Genomic DNA, 18,762 nt, shown 5'->3' on the forward strand with positions numbered 1-18,762 from the left:
ATGTCACTCGACCTGAAACCGATTCAACGCGTACTGCGAATGCTAAGTCAGAGAACCAAGAAGATCAATTTCATTTCATTTGTACGATCCACTTGATTTGTATCTCACTAGAGACATCATACATCTTCAGCAATCCAAGCAAGGACAGAGCCTCGATGTGCCAGCAGTATCGGCGGATGAGAATCTAACTTGACCTGCTCTCCTGAAGAGAAGCAATCAAACACAACTTCTCCAGGTCATATCAGATAGCCCAAGCTTCAGTCCAGTATGCCTGGTATACCTGTGTTTGTAGCTATCTTGGTAGGACTGGTATCGTCCTTCGTGCAGTCATTAGGTGAGTGCGACTTCCGCGATCTTCTCTGACTTTGAAAGCGACCCTCATCTCTGTAAGAGTACCGGAGCATAATCCACTGACCCAACTTTCCAGGTCTAACGATCCAACGTAAATCTCACCTCATCGATTCCTCCCTCCCTCTCCCTCAACGACGCAAACCCCTCAGGCGGCCCCTGTGGCTACTGGGATTCGGCATTTACATCACCTCCAACATCTTTTCGACGATATTCCAACTTGACTCCCTTCCCATCGTCATCCTCGCTCCCTTGGGTGCAATTTCGTTGATATACAATGCAATCCTCGCTAGAGTCATGCTGGGGGATAAGTTTGGGAAAGTTTGGATTATTGGTACGGCCCTGATCGCTCTGGGAGCAGTGTCAATAGCTATCTTTGGGGTTGTCAACGAACAGCATCATTCGTTAGATGAGGTTTTATTGCTATTTAGACGAGGACCTTTTGTGGTGTTTTTCACCATCATGAGTTTGGTGACTGCCGGTGTCATCGTGGTGGTGAGTTGACTGCTTCACTATTTCACTCTGGTGATTCACCAATCCCGATGTGAGGCATGGAGAGGCTTGACATGACGATATGTACAAGTGAATCGGAAGGATGGTCCTCCGGAAAGACAACTTGATTGCTGACTATGCGAATTCCTTTCCCAGTCTCACATCGCTTCATATCACATTCACCGACAATTGTCTCGTATACGATTACCTGAAGATTCAGCTGATACCGGCTCGTCTACACCTACATCACTTGTACCTAGTAATTACGCATCGCCTCATAACAACTCTCAGGCAATCCCCTTCCGATCCAGACCTGCGACCAAACCCAATGGCCATAACCTCCGAAGATGGTCATCACCTACTTCACCTGTATATCACTCTGTACCTCTCCCTCTCCCTTCAGACCCTAATACTGCTAAAGCACTTCCAAAACAGCATCTTCATCTTGAAATACCGGATCCCCCTAGTCATCCTTACGGTATAAACCAACCTAATGAGAAACAACAGCGGACGTTAACATTATGTGGACTGGGATTCGCTTCTGCCTCAGGGACATTATCAGGAATGTGTCTCGTCTTGGCTAAAGCAGCTGTCGAGCTGTTGGTATTAAGTATCAACTATTTTAGAACCGGTCAAGGAGAAAATGAATTTCTGAGAATACAAACTTGGTTTTTGGTTTTGGGTTTGGGTGTTTGTGCGATACTTCAATTGGTTTATTTGAATTATAGCTTGACGTTCGCTTCGCCTGCTATCATCTGTCCTTTGGCTTTTTGTTTTTTCAATTTGAGTAGTATATTTGGTGAGTCTGAATACTAATCTGTGATCAATCGGTCCATGTAAGTAATGGAGCTAATGATCGTATAATCTCTATATCTTTGTGATGATTAGACGGTTTGGTATTCTACGATCAATTCTCGAGATTATCGACTCTGCAAATAACTTTCGTCTCTCTAGGCGTGGCCATCTTGCTACTGGGTGTGTGGGTTGTATCAGCTATCCAACCAGACTCAGGTGTAGATATAGGTACATGGGTAGAAGAAGAATCCGATACTGAATCGATCTTCGATGAAGTTGGAGTGGAACAGAATCCATTCTCACAAAACGAATCCCCTACACAAGCACAGCTCAATCAGGTCAACCCTCTTTCACCTACCCTACGAGGTGATCAGAATCCAATGACAAGATCATATGTCCAACCTTCGGATCAACTGGGCACACCTGAAGCTCTGCAACGATCGGTATTCTCTAATCCCGAGCATCCATCGACTCCTACTTCACCAATGTCCCCTACGACGCGAAGACGACATCATCACAGGATGAGATACGGTTCGTTGATACCTGATGCTCTACCTACTGGAGCACCAACGGGATTCTCCATAGGTCTAGCAGCGAGTTCCCCTGGTTTCGCACTGCGTTCGGGAAGTTTTTCGATCGATGGGAATTTCCATCCCCACCATGGACATGGACATGGCCATTCGCCATTGATAGGTTCAGGGCAGGGAGAAGGACCAAGGGATTTATGGGGACGAAATGCCCATGTGAGAAGTAGATCAGAGGGACAGAGAGGTCTGACAGCGATTATATCGGGTCAAGATGAAGGTGGATATGAAGCTCGTACAAATGTTAACATCAATGCAGATTCGCAGGAAGAAGAAGTGATAGGAGAGAATAGGGTAGAAGGTGAATTAAGAGAATGGACGGAAAGGGATGAAGATGGGAACGTCAAGAGGAAAGCATGGTGGGAAAGATTGTTTGGCAGGGAACTGAGAGGCAGTGCAAGTGGGAGTGAACAAGGGAAAGTCAGATTGGGAGGTGATGAACATGAACGGATTTAGATGTACTCTTTAGGATTCATGTGCATTCTGTATATTTTCAGTTATTTTGACATCCCTTACCATACCAATATGCAGTATGCATTCCGCAAGCATTTATCTATCTATATACTTCATATACTTTGCAAGTTGTAAATGGGAGAACAGTGTAGAGGTATTCGGGGTGGTGCCTTATTTGGCGCTGGGCCATTCCTATGGTGTTCTTATTACGGTGTTGAGCGCACAGGTCTACCGAGGGGAGAACGACATAGAGGCGATGACATTACTGGTCGTGAGCCTTATCTATGGTTTTCTCATTACTCGAATAGGGTCTGACGCTTCGATCGCCCTTAAACGCTAGCGGAAGCAGAATGAACGAATGAACAACCCCGAGCTTCACAACGACTAGCATATATATCTGAAATCATTGGTGATCAAATCCGAGTTGTCTTTCTGAAGCTGAGCCCTTCAGAGACTCAGTCGAAAATCACACTTGATCTGCCCTCATTGAGGTTAATATCTGCAGACACAAGATGTCTCTACCACCTACCAAACGTCTCAGACATTCCAATGATCCCCGTCAAGTAGAAGTACGACACACCAAGATCCCCGCATTACCCAATTAAACGGAGCTTTGAACACCATACCACCAGATCAACTACGATACATCCTGGCCAGTATCTTACCATCTCACCCATACGCCTTACAGGATTTCCTCGCTCATCATCAAGCATACTTATCTTCGATCGAGGACCAAAGACGTAAAGCTCCTCCGAAGGATTTCGATTATTTGTCTAAATCATGTTGGAAAGAACTCAATGTCAATCATAGGACATTGAGACCTTCTCAGCAATTTGAAATCATCGGTGATATTTCAGAAGTGATCGAAAACGCCATAGCGACCATATTGAAAGGGTATAAAGAATCGCCTAGGGTCGAAACGAAATTATCTGCTTTGGAGACTCTAAGGAAGATCGGTAAATCGATTATATTGTGTGATGAAGGGGAAATAAGGAAGGGAGTGATGAATGATACTACGCCGTCTGTATTGGATGATGCCATGGTTGAAATTCTAGATGGAATGGTTGAAGAAGATATTGGACAAGTTGGAAGAAACTGAGACGCCTAATGGGATTGGTTGGCTGGTGGAAGAATATAACAATATGCGATAGATTGTTTTGATCAGGTTTTAGATGTTTTAGATGGTGATGAAGAGGAAGAGGAAGATGAGGAAGATTAAATCGACTAGATTGGAGGTTTCACATTACAAATTGTATATAAAGTAATAGTTAACGAGTAAGCGAAAGCGAGCAATGACATATCAATGATAAAGGCGATTGGCGAAACACTCACCAAGCAACCTCTGGTCCCCTTGTATCACCCATGAGTCCGATGCCAGCGACATGTTACTGCACATAGGGTATAGCTCAACTCCCATCTTGATCAAGGATCGTCGATGGGGATGCACTACGCAAAACATCTGAATACATAAGCTGCTGGTGAATACAGTCTCTATGCATGCTGCCTACACTCTGACCAGATAGGCTTTCCGTTATCATAACTCGATATGCATGAGCATACCAGGGAGCCGTGCTTCTGAAATTATAAAGAGCATATCCAATGAAACAGTCCTAGTCGATCCGTTTGATGAAGAGATTCCCTTGTCATTCCCCTTTGATGACCCACCAATAGCCCCAAGGACTCAACAGCCCTTGAGCACCCAGTGGACCAGCTATCCCTCCCGATCTACCGCTGACCTCGTCCAACACGCCTGGCATCAATCGATCGAATTCGTCCTCGTCTACCGCTCCAGCCTCGAGGATCATCAGACGAGCTGCGTAGAGGAAACTGATCGCATGCGTGATCTCGTTCATACCTACTTCTACCGGTTGCAAATGATAACAATAAATTTGTCAGTTCAACGCGATACACCAAAATTTGGTCATGAGCTTACCACTCTGAGGGTCATCAGGGCAAGCCTGTCTGTAGTGATAATAGACATCGATTCCATTGGGGTCAAATCCCGCCTCGGCGAGAACTTGATCCATTCTGCTGAATAACTCGGTGCTGTTACATGACATCAGCGCGGTGCTTGATATTGCGATTATTGGCGAAGTACGGCAACCGAGAAGGTGACAGACTTACTCTATTCCTCTGTGATGGCAAGCAGCTTCAACATAAGATATCATCTGAAGCAAGGTGAAGATTTAGATCAACCGTTCGGAACATAGTGCGATGCTTACTGACCTGAGCCAGACATGGAGCCAAATCTTTCAGACCAAACCCCTCCCACGCGCTGTGAAGTTGCATCTGGGGCTCGTGGACTAAAAGTATCCCACCAGGACGAAGTAATCGATGAGCCTCTCGGATGATACTAGGATAGTCGTTCGTCTATGAAAGGAGGACTTGATCAGCTATTCACGCTGCACACTTTTGAGCGACTTACAGCATGTACCATCTGACGTATATGTACCACGTCAAAAGACTCGTTCCCAAATGTCCTTAAGCCAGTGGGTGCGTTGACTTGCATGAAGGTGCAATTACGAAACTGCGAACTGGGTCGGGAGTGGCCACATAGGTATCAGTGAGTTGATTGAACGATGTCTGATCATGACTCTTTCAAAACCTACTCATGCTGGAAAGGCGTTATATCTGACATATCAGCTCACTCTCGCATCACGTTCAAGCTCACCGATTCCGATACAATCGACATGATGGAAGAGCTCCGCCATTTCTTGTATCCTTGGTTCCGGAAGGTCAATTATCAGCGAATACATTCTAATCCGAGCTGTTGATACCAAGGATTGAATCACCACAACCCAGTGCCACAACCTATATCCAAGATTCTTTTCCTTCTGCTTCGATCGTTCAATATCAGTTCGACCGGTCCTCGATATAAACCAGGTAAAATTCCAAGGAGCTATAGCGTTCGTCTGAGCCACTCAACCTGCGAATTCATAAGAGGAACTCGACATACAATATAATGTAATCGATCTTGTCGCTAAAATACATGGGCAAAAGAACGTCAGCTCAGTATATTATGTATCCTGATTTCTGCACAAGTTACGACCTACAACTACTTCCTCTTGATCTGCTGGTAGACGATATACCCACGAAGCATTGTTACTACCATCGTTCATCAATGTTTCTGTCAAACCCATTGAAGAAGGACCGTACGATGTTTTGTTCGTTCATTTGGAATTGCCACTTACTACGTTCGCTCAGCTTCGACAAAATAAGATGCCTGTGAGAAATCAGTATTTTGTCCAGAATGACGAGACTCGATCTCATCGTCGTCGTCACCGTCCCTTGTATTCGAATGCGAACCTGTAATCGATCAATTCAGCTGAAGTCTTTACCAGCTGGCCAACTTACCATAGTGATCATCGTGAGTTCGTATAGGGAAACTTGAACCTTGGAAACTCATCTTTGCTAGATGATGAAACGTAATATCGTATCAAGAACTCGAGTGATCAACGGTATAAAGTGGGAATGATGATCCTTCGTTTTTGATCTGATCATCTGTCTTATATACTATATACCTTTGGAAAAGAAAGAAGGAAGGTTGGTTCTTTGTTTTGTAATTTTATGAAAATCGTTTTCACCACGTTTTGCAGTGTATTGTGTTTATGTTTATGTCTGTATTTCGGATGATTGGATTCTTCATCAATCTTACTCTCAGATGATCAAGAAACTTTTCATTCCTTTCCCTTTTGATGATCGGATTTCGGATGAAGCAGTTATCTTGTGTCGGGCTAAGAGAAATACGGGACACCTAGTCGAAGTGGTATTGTCGTCGTTGATTGCCAAGTAACCCTGTGGCCGTGTACGAATTCTTCGATATTGATGTTTATAAGGTTGAAGATAGGTGAGGGTTTGTTCAGATGCGTATGTGCTTTGCTTCCCATCAATTAATAGCTGATGGTGATATGCGGATTTAGAGAGATGCAAGGGGGTCCTTTATCTCCATCAATGGCCGAAATGGACCAAGCTGGTTTCTACGATAACATGCTGTTACATCGAACTCGCCCTTGCCACTTGTACGGGCTACAGTACAAATGACAAGAAAAACAAAGTGCGGCTTTGCGAGTGTGTGTGTACCGTATGTGTGTGCGTGGTTCGAGCGCATCAACAACGAAAAAGGGATTCCTTTGATGTTAGTTTAGTTTAGTTCGAAGATCCGAATTGATCGGTCGATGCCACCCACTCCTACGCTATCTTCACAACTTGCATACGTCTGAAGAGGCAGCAACGTAGACCACCTCTGCCGCAGCCACGGTCTGAGCTGAACCAACTGCTACAGTTGCCGCATGCGCTATGACCGACGATCGAGGCTATGAGGGGAAATAGAGTTTAGTACTTCCCCTACGAAACGACGACTAAGAGAAAAAAAGGCTCTTGCGGTCAAGTTACTCCGGATCTCACTGAGATCCCATTTTAGTCTGACTGTAAGTTGACCTGAGAACTAACAACAGACGCTGTACCGATAAACCGAGATGACTGATCCTGGCTGGTAACGAGGACAAGGAGGTGAAGGCATGTTGTTACTGAACAAACATAGATTATTATACCACCTATACACAAGGATGTTACAGTATACGAAGGTAACTAGATATACAATCTTCGAGTATACAACAGATGATTTTTGAGAGAATGTGCCAAATTTGCCCCCTTCCCTTTCCACTCATTACTGCCCCAAGCGTTTCTCCAATTCCTTCACTCGATCTTCCAATTCTTTATTTCGTTCTTGTAGCGATTTAATGGTACTTCTCATACCTTTCTTCATCTGTTCGGCAGCACGCAATAATCTATCTTGACGGTGGAGATGCTCGGACAATTGTTCGAGGAACGAGAGCGTGGGTGAGAGGATGGAGTGAGGAGGTGAACGAGGGGTGGTAGGAGACGAGAGGAAGGGGTTAGGCTATATTGCAACAGGATGAAATTAGCTACGGCACAGTTTGAGAAAATATATCACTTACATCGTTAGCAGCCCTTTTGGGTGTTCTATCCACTTCTTGCGAATCTTCTTCATCCCTCCTTCTTTTACCCGTACCCTCATCCACTGCATTCTTTAACCTATCGTTGAATGATATACCTTTACTTGGTGTAGTCGATGACGGTGTCTGCTGACTAGCCGCGAGTTGGGATGATCCGGGTGTACTTGCAATAGCTTCACGCTCAATCTCCTCAGCATCTACTTTATCCCAGTCTATCTCCTCCATCTCATCTTCATCTTCATCATCACTGATCAGTACTGCTTCTTGCTGACGAGATGAGCCATTCCCTACGGCACGCGTACTGTCGTTTGAGCCAACCGGACGGCCATATCTAGCTGCAGGGGATTGACCGAGGGTCTGGTTCGTTCGTTGGACCAGTGCAGAAGCTCGAGTAGATCCTGATGGCGTCGATGGTCCGGCCGAAGAATGAAGAGGAAAGAGCTCGTCATGCCATTTGAAAAATTTACATCGACCAGGATCGTCTCGTGGTAATGGACAGCAGTAAAATGCTCTGATAGAAACACATCAGGTAATCAGATCAGCTAAAGTGTTACGACTATCAGTAAGAGAGGGGTCAATCTCACCTTCCCGCGTTCTTGGTTGTTGGACCAGCTCTGAGCTTTGGACAAGACATGTGATGGCCCTGTAAACCGTTTAATGATTAGCTGTGGGATAACCAGAATAGCTGATGGGTTTGGATTGAACGCACTGTACATTTCACATCTCCTGAATCATCTGTGGGTGTCCCAGGTTGTATCTGAGTTCTAGTGGGGTTTTGTACCCTTGTACTGGCCGTTGTCCGTATTCGAGCAGACATGACAATCTACAATGCTTGCATGATCTACAACACACGCTGGACACCTCTTATCTGATCACCCAGTCTGTACAGCACTTGCAATGTTGAGTGAATCACCTCCACTCGTCGAAACGATCGTCACAACTCGTAAACATGACGACAGAACATGCCACATCCTGAAAATGCCGTTTGTATGCGATCGGGGTTATACTTTTGGTGCCGTTCAGTTCCGAATTGAAGGATTGGGATTGGCCATGCAACAGTATGCAACAGAGAGCCAGAGGCAGATGGATGCATACAGGTTGAAGATGCGAAAGATGTTAATGCAAGTGACAACCGAATATTAATCGACTTCTCATCTCTACTCTTACATCCTCATCATCACTCTTGTCACTCTCCCTCTTCCCGATGTACTCCCTCGCCAAGTTACCAAGGGGTCAATCCGCCCTCAAAACAGCTTTGAGGAGATCAGTCTCCTCAAAGGCTTCCTCGGCAGGTGGTGTCAGTGTGATCGGTTTCGAAAACAAAGGTCCAGCAGCAACTTCAAGCTTGACGGTGGCCATCAAAGCCGGTTCCCGATTTGAGAGTACTCCTGGTGTGGCTCATGTGCTGAAGAATTTCGCTTTCAAGGTGGGTTGAAGATGTTGTGCTTTAGTTGGGAAAAATGGGCGGATGAACGTGGATTAGGTTGTCTTTTGGGAAAGGTGCAGACGAGGGATGAATTACGGGAGTTGGGACGGATGACTACGATCAGATGGGCGGGAAGACGCATTCAAAGAGAGGTAACAGAGGGGAAGATATGCTAATCATAAAATATTGATATAGGCTACCGCCAACGGTTCATCCTTGAAGACAGCTAGAGAGACAGAGTTATACGGTGGTGTTTTGTCTTCTGCTCTATCAAGAGAACATATCTTCCTCACTGCTGAATTCCTCCGTGGTGACGAGTGAGTATTGCTCATTCAAAACCCATGAGTATTTGCTAATCTCTTATACCATAGGGAACACTTCCTGTCCGTCCTCACCTCTGTCCTCTCTTCCTCCCACTTCTACGGCCACGAGCTCAAAGAACTCGTTCTTCCAGTCGTTCAAAGCGAAGCCATCGCTGCTCAATCATCTCCTACCACTCTCGCTCTCGACGCTGCACACAAACTCGCTTTCAGAAAAGGATTGGGTAACTCCCTTTACGCCTCCCCTCATTACCCAGTCACCATCGATGATGTCAAATCATACGCTCAAGGTGCATTCTCCAAATCAAACGTAGCTGTGATCGGATCTGGTATCTCAACAGAATCATTATCACAAGTGGTATCATCTGCTTTCGGTTCTGGATCATCTCAACCTGGATCATCTGGATTGAACACCAGCAAAACATCATACTACGGTGGTGAAGCTAGAATCCCACTTGATATCCACGCTCCTCCAACTGCTTTACCAACTCTGGTTATCGCTTACGGAACGACTTCGCCCGCTACTCCAGAGTTGAAAGTGTTGAAACAACTGTTAGGTGGTGAATCTTCGCTCAAGTGGACTCCAGGTACTTCACCTTTAGCTCAAGCTGCCGACAAAGTACCAGGTGGATCAGCCAAGGCATTCCTCCTTCCATACTCTGATGCCGCCCTCTTCGGTGTTGTCATCTCCGCTCCTACTTCCCCTCAACTCGCCGGTCTCGCCAAAGAAGTCGCCCAGATCATCAAATCGGCGGGTTCAGCTGCCAAAGACGAGGAGATCAAGCGAGCAGTCGCCAAGGCTACTTTCGCTGATGCCACTGCCTCGGAAACTCTTGAAGGACTCATCGCTAACGTTGGTCCTGCTGTGAGTGATACTTTAGATCGCGTTCGATCCTCTTATAACCTACTGACGGTGTATCTATAGCTTTTCGCTGGTGGTGAAGTCAAGTCTGAATCGTTCTCTGGTGTTTCCGCTTCTTCCGTCTCCAAGGTGAGTAGATCTAGACTCTGTGTGTGGGACAGTCAATTGACGATACTTCTCACAGGCCGCTTCCGAATTACTCAAGGCCAAACCTACCGTTGTAGCTGTCGGAAACGTGAATGTCTTACCTTATGCGTGAGTAAGATAACCAACATTCATATAAGAGTGCTGAGTCGCTGATCTTGTGAATTTGCGTTGTGACAGTGATGAACTCAACTTATAGAAACAAAAGGGTACCGATTGTTTTGTAGAGGGTGCATAATGCAAACTTATCACACTTAGGCTCGCGGTTGTTCGAATTATACAGGATACATGTTGCATGACTATTTGGGATACGATACACTGCAATTATGGGTCGTTTGATCACGAACTGCGCTAGAGATCGAGAGTTCTCAAGTGACAAGTCATGAGAAACAGATACTGATTAATGTCGAAGTGTGGAGATAGGATACAAGGGAATAATGAGGAGGAAAAGGTGAACTACAATTCGAAAGTTGGGGATAAAATGTGCGTAGCATGCTTAAGCTGTGACAGCATGAGATCGAGCTTTGTACGCTTTGATGACCCCTTGCTCGACTCTGATCAAAGGATCAAAATCGATTAGCGATAATATTGCAAATGGACCACCACTTGTGTGAATACTCACCTCTGTTTAACCAGCATCATCACACCCTGTTGAACCAACCCTTTGACCAATTGACCTTCTAAACCAGTATACAAAGTTCTAATTCCACCTCTTTTGATGATCTTTACTAAAGTTTCTAACATACCTAATTTATGTTTGTTTTTACCTTTATCCCTCCCCGACTGACTTAAGACTTTGATCAATACTAGAGGGTACAAGGGGATGGTCGCCAACGCATTTGAGACCGCGCCCAAGAGGAATGTCAACCCTGCTGGTGGATGTGTACGATGTCTTGCCGGTAAGAGTAATCTGACTAAGACGGTATGGATGTATAATGTTAAAGAGGGTAAGAGTGTTAGGGGGATGGTAGGTTTTAATCCCGAGAATAAACCTTCTATTCCTGATTCTTGATATATCGTAGATAACGTTTCTAATAATGTCATATCTTTTTTATCTTTCTCGTCGGTATCGGTATCGGTGTCGGTATCATTTTCGATCTGTTGTCTTACGCAGACTGTCGAAATCGGTAATGTGATTCCCTTCGAGATCAATCCACTTAATATACCAATCAAAAGTTCTTCCAATGCAGTAGGTTTAGATGGTTTAGGTAAGATCTCGGATGCTTTACTTGCTAGTCCACCTATCCCAGCTGGCGAGGAGGATACACTTCCATGTTGATGAGGATTTTGAGAAGGGATGATGGGATGTCGAGTATGCCATACGTGCAATCCCTTTTGGAGTGATGTGTAGGTATAGAAATAGATGAAATTCGATAACAAGGTTGAGAGCGTATCTGCACCTATACCGGAGTAGATCTCGGAGAGGTAGTTATTGTGAGATAATAGATGACTGAGGGTATCTCTGAGGTTCACTGCAAGAAAATAATCGTCAGGTCAAGTTGGCTCGTTACACTTTGCATAATGGAGAGCTAGCTTACATCGTTCGTGGTGTGGTCTCCTCGCGTTGTTCTGCATACGGGTCGTAGCGAGATCGAGTGGGTAGACGATGGCATTCCCCACTGCAGAGCTGAATAGGGATATAGGTGAGTGATGGTCCGTTGCGACATAGAATATCGGTTACTCACCCTAAGGCTCCGGAGCTAGCTTGAAGGAACGGAGGCAGGGTCGAGTTCATCGTGAGAGGGGAGAGTGCTGGGCGTGCAAAGGCAAGTGTTGAATGGAGTCAGAGTCGATATGGAAGAGATTTCGAGGTATGGATGATCAGTAATCGGAATACGACCACGACGGTAGGGTTCATGATCCATCATCCCCATCCTGATGTATATAGTGATCGATCACTCCGGTCATACGCGAATAACCGATCATCACCATCACATCAACCACGCGTCAGATGTATCAGATCTAATCAACAACAATTTTATGCATCTTCCCCCTTCTTACCCATATTCATGTTCCATACCATTCAGTCTGATGACTCGTATATGACATACCATGCCGCCTTCCCCAGACAAGGACAAGGGCAAGGGCAAGGCTAGAGCCGAAGTGGAGATGTCAGAGGAAGACAAAGCTGCGATAGCTGCTGCAGAAGCTAGACAGAGGAGCTTTGAGAGGAGTCTAGCTGGTCCAAGTGTTGGTAAAGCTGGTAAGTAGGTATTCACTCAGTCTAGTCCAGTATGTGGATACATGCTGACATGCGGAATCATAATAGGATTGATGAGAGATCAGACAGGTCAGCTCGATAGGTCGCAAATTTCCTTTGACTAAGCTGATATGTCAGTCGATGCGAAATGAACAGAAATCAACCGGATCATCGCTGAAGCTTCAAAGGTGAGTTAATCAAGATTCTACCTAATATCAGGACTCGTACTGATAGCCTTGATATCAATTCGCAGGGATCAAAGTGCGTACATGTATGAAGGATAGAAGAGAGATTTGCATATTGATAGAATTCCCAATTCCAGATACTATCTTAACCAAGTCAGGAAAGACAAAGAACTGACCGAGAAGATCGAGTGGTACCAAGCGAAGGTGAGCTTAGCTGAAAAGACTGCTACTGGGATCTAATCAGCTGACGGATAGCACTTAGCGAGACGAGCTCATGAAGATGGCTAATGTACCTAGATTGGAGAGTGAAGCTGAAAGGATAGTGAGTCGACTGTATGTCGTAGTCGATGTAAGGATGATATAGCTGACTTGTTATGCAGCTGGTCGAAGTGGAAGCTACCAGAGATCTATCACAGGTGATCGTTCACTGTGATATGGATGCTTTCGTAAGCTATTCTATCAATGTCGGGCATCTCAGATTCATCAAGCTGATTATGGTTTATACAGTACGCATCGGTAGAGGTTCAACGTGATCCTTCATTGAAGGGAAAAGCGTTCGGAGTGGGTCGAGGAGTTCTGACGACAGCTTCGGTAAGCTGCATATCGATTGTATCTCGTATTGAAGCTCACATATGGGAAATAGTACGAAGCTAGAAAGTACGGTTGTAGATCTGGTATGGCTGGGTTTATAGCCAAGAAATTATGTCCACACATTACCCTGTGAGTAATATCCCCAGGTTTGAAAAGGTACAATTGTTGACCACTGCGATGTCATCAGTACCGAAATGCATTTCGATCTGTATATCGCAGCTTCCAAAGCTGTACGGGAAGTTCTCCTTCAGGTGAGTTCCCTAGCAACCTCGACCCGAATAATCCACGCTTACATTTTCAACGCTTAACAGTACGATGAGAACCTGATGATGGCGAGTCTGGATGAAGGTTATCTCAAGTACGTCTTTTCCGTCTCTCCATATCGTTCACTCAGCTGACACGTCCGGTCACATAGTATCACACCATATATGAACGCCAACAATGTGACCGCAGCGGAAGTGGTATCCCAAATGCGAGCCGAAGTAGAGGCGAAAACTCAACTTACAATGTCGGCCGGTATCGCACCGAATAGGATGTTAGCGAAAATTTGTTCGGATAAAAATAAACCTAATGGACAGTATGAGATGGAATTTGAGAGAACGGTTATAACGAGGTTTATGAGGGATTTGCCGGTCAGGTAGGCTGAACCGATATTGATAAAGAAGGTGAAAGGGACATGCTGATGCTCGTATGTCTACAGGAAAATACCAGGGTTTGGTAGAGTGACGGAGAGGTGTTTAGAAGGGCTAGGCGTAGAGGTAAGCTAGCTGTGAAATTGGCATTAAATTGGTTCAGCTAATAATCGAGTTGTAGACTTGCGGTGATATCTTCACTCATCGAGCTGAGTTGCTGGCCATGGATCACTGGTTTGGATTTCGTGGGTTATGGTAAGTCAAGCGTATCTCATACGACTAGTGGATCAATGCTGATACCTCGATGTAGCAAGGCATACCTTGGAATAGCCGATAATAACGTCGCTCCGGGGAAAAGGGAAGAACGTAAGAGCGTGGGAGTAGAGAGGTGAGTGTTTACAGATCCCCTTCTAGTGCATATAACTAACATCACTCCCTTAGGACTTTTCGCGACAAGACGGAAGACGAGGATATACTCAACGAGCTTACGAGTATCGCTGAGGAACTTGAGAAAGATCTGGAGAGATTGCAATATGCGGGCAAGACTGTCACCGTGAAGTACAAGGTAAGTTGAATCCGCACGCGGCATAAATGGAAGATCTTGCTGACAAACGGATGATGCGAAGCTCCACACGTATGAAAGTGAGTTCATTCAGCCAATTTGGCAGATGAAAGCTGACAAGCTTCGAAAGACAAAACCCGAGCAAAGTCAGTCGGCAAATTCATATCGACCAGTAAAGATATATTGCCGATAGCACTAGAATTGATGAAAAAGGAATTACCTGTTCGAATTCGGTTGTTGGGAATACGCTTATCCACACTGAAAGATCTGACTGTAGCTGATAAGGGGATCAAAGGGGTGAGCTATTCGGCACATACTTGCCAGTGTACCCTTAGCTGACATACCAGATACAGTTCTTCACATCGCCCAGTAAGAAACGTGCAAACTCGACTGAAGCTGGACGATCCCGTCCCACAACACCCATACTCATCGACGTGGATGACGATAATGAGCTCGCGAGGATGGAGAGGGAAGACGAAGCTGAGGTCTTCGACATGACGGGCGAAGACAGCGATGATCTCGTCGATTCTCCTATACCGAGTGATATAGGCACACCACCTCCGACATCTATTTTGGGTAAACGAAAATCATCTGAATCGGATAAATCAGCACATTTACTTGGACCAGTTTGTCCGATATGCAATAAAGCTCTGGGACCCGGTACGTCAAACTCCGGGCTGAACGAGCATATAGATTGGTGTTTAAACAAAGAAGCTATCAACGAAGCCGGTAGGAGATCGCCTGTGAAGAAAGCCAAGTTGGAGAAGAAGGGTACTGGTAATAATGCAGCGCAGAAAGGGAAAGATAAAAAAGGGACAATGTTGGATTGGCTAAAGAAGAGCTGAGGCGTATGATCGTGGGTTATATAGTTGTATCGCATATCGTTATTGTTTGTTGTATCATTTCTACCACTTGCATCCCATGCATGATATCTTGCATTCTATCGATTTGAATTGGTTGTTTTTTGTCAACATAGCAATGCGGGGTCTCCACTGTCCAGGTCCACTCCCCTTTTCGCATCTTGGCGTCAGACCTCTCTCAACTTCCCAGCTGTATGATCGTATCGCCATCTCGTCTTCCCACTATTGGAAGGACACGCTGGACTGGGCAGCCCATCCTCCCAAGGCACCATGATGATACGCCAGAGTTCAACCAAGATGATCCGACATCGTCCGATGTCAAGGTTCAACCCCATTCGTCTGACATCACCTACCAACCATTCCTTTCTCCTTCAACCGCAATACCCCTTCCTACCCATCCGAACGCTTGTCAGCACATCGGTGAGACTAGATATTCCCCAATGGCCTAACCCACCCGTCCCTCAACCTCCTGTTGGACCCTCCGATAATCTCACTGATACGCCGCCCACACGTAATTCAGATAAGAAGGGATTTTGGGAACAATGGTCTTCGAGCGCTTCATTTCAGGCTGCGTTGACTACTGTCGTAGGGTTGGGTATGGTGTTCGCTGCTGGTGTAGGGTATCTGGAATGGTACAAGGCTCATGTGTTACACAGGGTACGTGAAGATCACGTTTCTGCTCCGTCTGCACGATATATGTATTCTGGATTCTCTTAGCTGACGGGAAATTGGATAGATCATGAGAGCTTTCGAACCTGGATATGTGAGTGGTCCCCTATCACTGACTACTTTATTGCTCGTCTCTGATATGACATTGGATGTAGGATCCCGCATTGGAACTTTCCACTCTGCACGCTCCCAACTCATCTCATATCCATCGTCGAGAACAGTCCCTTATAGATAGGATAGTGAGTGGAGAAGAGAAAGGTGGATATTATCTCGTCATAGGTTCGAAGGGGACTGGGAAGGGTACAATGATCTTAGAGTGAGTAGCAGGTAGCTTGTGTAAAGTCTTACGATCTCTCGGCTTATACTTGGAAAAATTATTCAGTGCTATGCGAAAGATCAATGCAGATGGAGTATCATTCTGTGAAGGTGAGTCCCTCATCCTCTTTGTAATTAATCTTGAACCGTTATGCTGATAATGTTCCATGCCTGTTTTAGCTCATCCCGATCTTGAAGTTTTCAGATTACGTCTAGGGAAAGCCCTAGATTTCGATTTCTATGAAGATTGGCAGGGATCTTTATTCTCTAGGGCGGATCCAAGGAACGGTGGACCGGCTTTAGACGTCGAGAGAGCACTGAATAAATTGGAGAAGGTAGCTTTGAGATATGCGAGAAAGAATAAGAGACCTTTGGTATTGGCTTTTAACAGTGAGTTTTTTCCTTCCTTATTGGGGAGATTCCAGATGATGATATATATATATATATGACTTTCACCGGTAGATATACACCTGTTTCCTAATACCGATGAAGGACATGGGTTACTGCATCAACTACAACAGCGAGCGGAAGCTTGGGCAGAAGGGGTGAGCTGTCAGATAGCGTTTAGTTTAGATGCCACCCAGCTGACCGCGAAGTCTTCGATAGGGGATCATGACCATGATTTTCTCTACTGATGATTTCTGTAAGTTCACCATACGAAAGGGTGATCGGTACAGCTAATGCTCTTGTGTCAGGGTGCCTCGACATGATGAAGAAGAATGCATCTCGGATGAGAATCCTCAGCGTATACGACTTGTCGGCTTCCGAATCGCTCAAAGCGCTTCGTCATCTGAGGGCTCAAGCTCTGACCAATAGGGGTCTACAGAGAGATGTGGAAGAGGATGATGTGCTGAAAAGGGTATATGAGCTTGTGGGTGGAAGGACAAGCTATCTAGCTAGAGTAGCTAGAGCGGATGATATGTTAGGTGAGCTAACACACACATTATGAGGAATGTTAGCTGATGTAAGTGCGGTAGAGGAAGCGGAGCAGATGATTGAAGGGGAGAAACAATGGTTGTTATCGAAGTGAGCTGAGTAAGCCATGATATATGAACTTAGCTGACGTGAAATACGAAGGATCGGACTTATACCTGAGCACGACGACGATGTGATGTGAGTCATTGATTTACATGATGTCCACGCCAACATGCTGATACAATTCTTCATATAGGGACGAGCAGAAGTGAGTATTTTCAGCTGTTTGACGTTAGTGTCATGAATGGAGCTGACCTTTTTTGTCGTCGGCTTTGATCACAGATGGGCAAGGTAAGTCTACTTCACCGACACTGTAAGTTATGTGCTGATACGACAATGTAGCTGTTCATGGTTACTCCTGCGCCATCTCGCCAAGATGATACCTCCTCTTTCTCCTTACCCGCTCGTTGAGCCTGATGCCACCTCTCCTATCGACAATGACCTTCCACTAGCGGAAGAATCTGCTGAAGGGGAAACCTCGAACAGCAGTGTCAACGTTACACCGCCTGCAGCTGAACCGTCCAGTGCAGATATTCACTTACCCTACGTGACATATGAAGCTGCAAGGAGGATTATGACGAGGACCGATTTCTTGAATGAGCTCGATCACTATCACGTGAGCTAGACCATGCCTATTTAACAATTTTCCTAGCTGACTTCTTTGAATCCGCAGGTCGTCTCGATAGATGTGAGTGTTGTATGAGAGAGGTTTCGCAGAATGATCATACTAACTATTGCGTTCAGCTCAATCACCACGTCAGACCGGATTCATTGTTATTGCTGAGAGCAGCTCAGCAGGTGGTGTCCGAGGAGAACTTTGATGAAGACTTGGATACTACCCGTGATCGAGTTGATCAGATTGAAGGTGAGTGTGTTGTCTATCTAACGGGTGCGCTCGAGCCTTGTTTAGAGGATTCAGAGAGATCCCCGCTAATATCGGGCATCTCCCTCGCACAGGTCTTCATCGACAGAGTGAATTGACGGTCAAGGAACCTTTCAAAGTGACGTTTGATAAGATTGACGGTAAAGCGGTATGGGAGGTGGTGGGTCTAGGTGATAGTTTTGTACCTGCGTCTGAGGATGAGGAAGAGGAAAGGCTAGTATAGAGCTATTGCATCTATGCTCGGATACATGGTCAGCTATCTGTGTGATTTTTGAGTAAAGATGTATGCATATACATGGAGACGAAACGTTGGTACAAGGTTGATTGACGTATGTATAGTTTGTACAAAGTTGGTTGATATGATAAATTCGTACTTCAGATTTGTAGGGTACACGACCACACGACTACCTTGGTACATTACAATTTAGTAATGATTCTGAATTGAAGGGGTCCAGAGTGTTTACGTTGAAAGTTGAAAGGCTAACGTTAC

General features: G+C 45.4%; 8 protein-coding genes across 8 annotated transcripts; 5 read left to right on the forward strand and 3 right to left on the reverse strand.

The window, feature by feature from the left end:
• Positions 1-267: 267 nt before the first annotated feature.
• Positions 268-2,675, forward strand: V865_001430 (uncharacterized protein; the record flags this gene model as incomplete). Its single annotated transcript, XM_066225248.1, has 4 exons — positions 268-334; positions 428-843; positions 997-1,639; positions 1,729-2,675. 4 exons carry the CDS (start codon positions 268-270, stop codon positions 2,673-2,675), a joined length of 2,073 nt encoding a protein of 690 aa, XP_066081345.1.
• A 509-nt stretch (positions 2,676-3,184) lies between these two features.
• V865_001431 (uncharacterized protein) lies at positions 3,185-3,891 on the forward strand (the record flags this gene model as incomplete). The annotated part of the gene is made up of 3 exons (XM_066225249.1): positions 3,185-3,230; positions 3,305-3,756; positions 3,838-3,891. The coding sequence occupies 3 exons, from the start codon at positions 3,185-3,187 to the stop codon at positions 3,889-3,891; spliced, it is 552 nt and encodes a 183-aa protein (XP_066081346.1).
• Positions 3,892-4,315: 424 nt separating this feature from the next.
• On the reverse strand, positions 4,316-6,078 carry V865_001432 (uncharacterized protein; the record flags this gene model as incomplete). The annotated part of the gene is made up of 12 exons (XM_066225250.1): positions 4,316-4,533; positions 4,606-4,718; positions 4,797-4,840; positions 4,899-5,042; positions 5,098-5,206; positions 5,282-5,303; positions 5,356-5,393; positions 5,465-5,571; positions 5,629-5,652; positions 5,726-5,777; positions 5,864-5,978; positions 6,027-6,078. The coding sequence occupies 12 exons, from the start codon at positions 6,076-6,078 to the stop codon at positions 4,316-4,318; spliced, it is 1,038 nt and encodes a 345-aa protein (XP_066081347.1).
• A 1,260-nt stretch (positions 6,079-7,338) lies between these two features.
• Positions 7,339-8,465, reverse strand: V865_001433 (uncharacterized protein; the record flags this gene model as incomplete). Its single annotated transcript, XM_066225251.1, has 4 exons — positions 7,339-7,572; positions 7,631-8,159; positions 8,233-8,291; positions 8,358-8,465. 4 exons carry the CDS (start codon positions 8,463-8,465, stop codon positions 7,339-7,341), a joined length of 930 nt encoding a protein of 309 aa, XP_066081348.1.
• Positions 8,466-8,852: 387 nt separating this feature from the next.
• Positions 8,853-10,515, forward strand: V865_001434 (uncharacterized protein; the record flags this gene model as incomplete). The annotated part of the gene is made up of 5 exons (XM_066225252.1): positions 8,853-9,074; positions 9,270-9,391; positions 9,446-10,259; positions 10,320-10,385; positions 10,441-10,515. 5 exons carry the CDS (start codon positions 8,853-8,855, stop codon positions 10,513-10,515), a joined length of 1,299 nt encoding a protein of 432 aa, XP_066081349.1.
• A 381-nt stretch (positions 10,516-10,896) lies between these two features.
• Positions 10,897-12,135, reverse strand: V865_001435 (uncharacterized protein; the record flags this gene model as incomplete). Its single annotated transcript, XM_066225253.1, has 4 exons — positions 10,897-10,954; positions 11,023-11,872; positions 11,939-12,027; positions 12,086-12,135. 4 exons carry the CDS (start codon positions 12,133-12,135, stop codon positions 10,897-10,899), a joined length of 1,047 nt encoding a protein of 348 aa, XP_066081350.1.
• A 317-nt stretch (positions 12,136-12,452) lies between these two features.
• On the forward strand, positions 12,453-15,415 carry V865_001436 (uncharacterized protein; the record flags this gene model as incomplete). The annotated part of the gene is made up of 19 exons (XM_066225254.1): positions 12,453-12,603; positions 12,670-12,690; positions 12,757-12,788; positions 12,854-12,861; positions 12,923-12,989; positions 13,048-13,107; positions 13,166-13,231; positions 13,293-13,376; positions 13,429-13,505; positions 13,564-13,627; positions 13,688-13,734; positions 13,792-14,013; positions 14,077-14,134; positions 14,190-14,263; positions 14,319-14,396; positions 14,450-14,573; positions 14,635-14,650; positions 14,701-14,867; positions 14,924-15,415. 19 exons carry the CDS (start codon positions 12,453-12,455, stop codon positions 15,413-15,415), a joined length of 1,908 nt encoding a protein of 635 aa, XP_066081351.1.
• A 312-nt stretch (positions 15,416-15,727) lies between these two features.
• Positions 15,728-18,495, forward strand: V865_001437 (uncharacterized protein; the record flags this gene model as incomplete). The annotated part of the gene is made up of 16 exons (XM_066225255.1): positions 15,728-16,087; positions 16,167-16,193; positions 16,255-16,415; positions 16,482-16,525; positions 16,595-16,804; positions 16,877-16,959; positions 17,021-17,057; positions 17,110-17,340; positions 17,392-17,440; positions 17,492-17,527; positions 17,586-17,597; positions 17,672-17,680; positions 17,732-18,005; positions 18,063-18,077; positions 18,134-18,254; positions 18,347-18,495. 16 exons carry the CDS (start codon positions 15,728-15,730, stop codon positions 18,493-18,495), a joined length of 1,818 nt encoding a protein of 605 aa, XP_066081352.1.
• Positions 18,496-18,762: the final 267 nt, after the last annotated feature.

The sequence above is a fragment of the Kwoniella europaea genome, chromosome 1, assembly GCF_036810445.1.
Source record: "Kwoniella europaea PYCC6329 chromosome 1, complete sequence".
Classification (NCBI taxonomy): domain Eukaryota; kingdom Fungi; phylum Basidiomycota; class Tremellomycetes; order Tremellales; family Cryptococcaceae; genus Kwoniella; species Kwoniella europaea.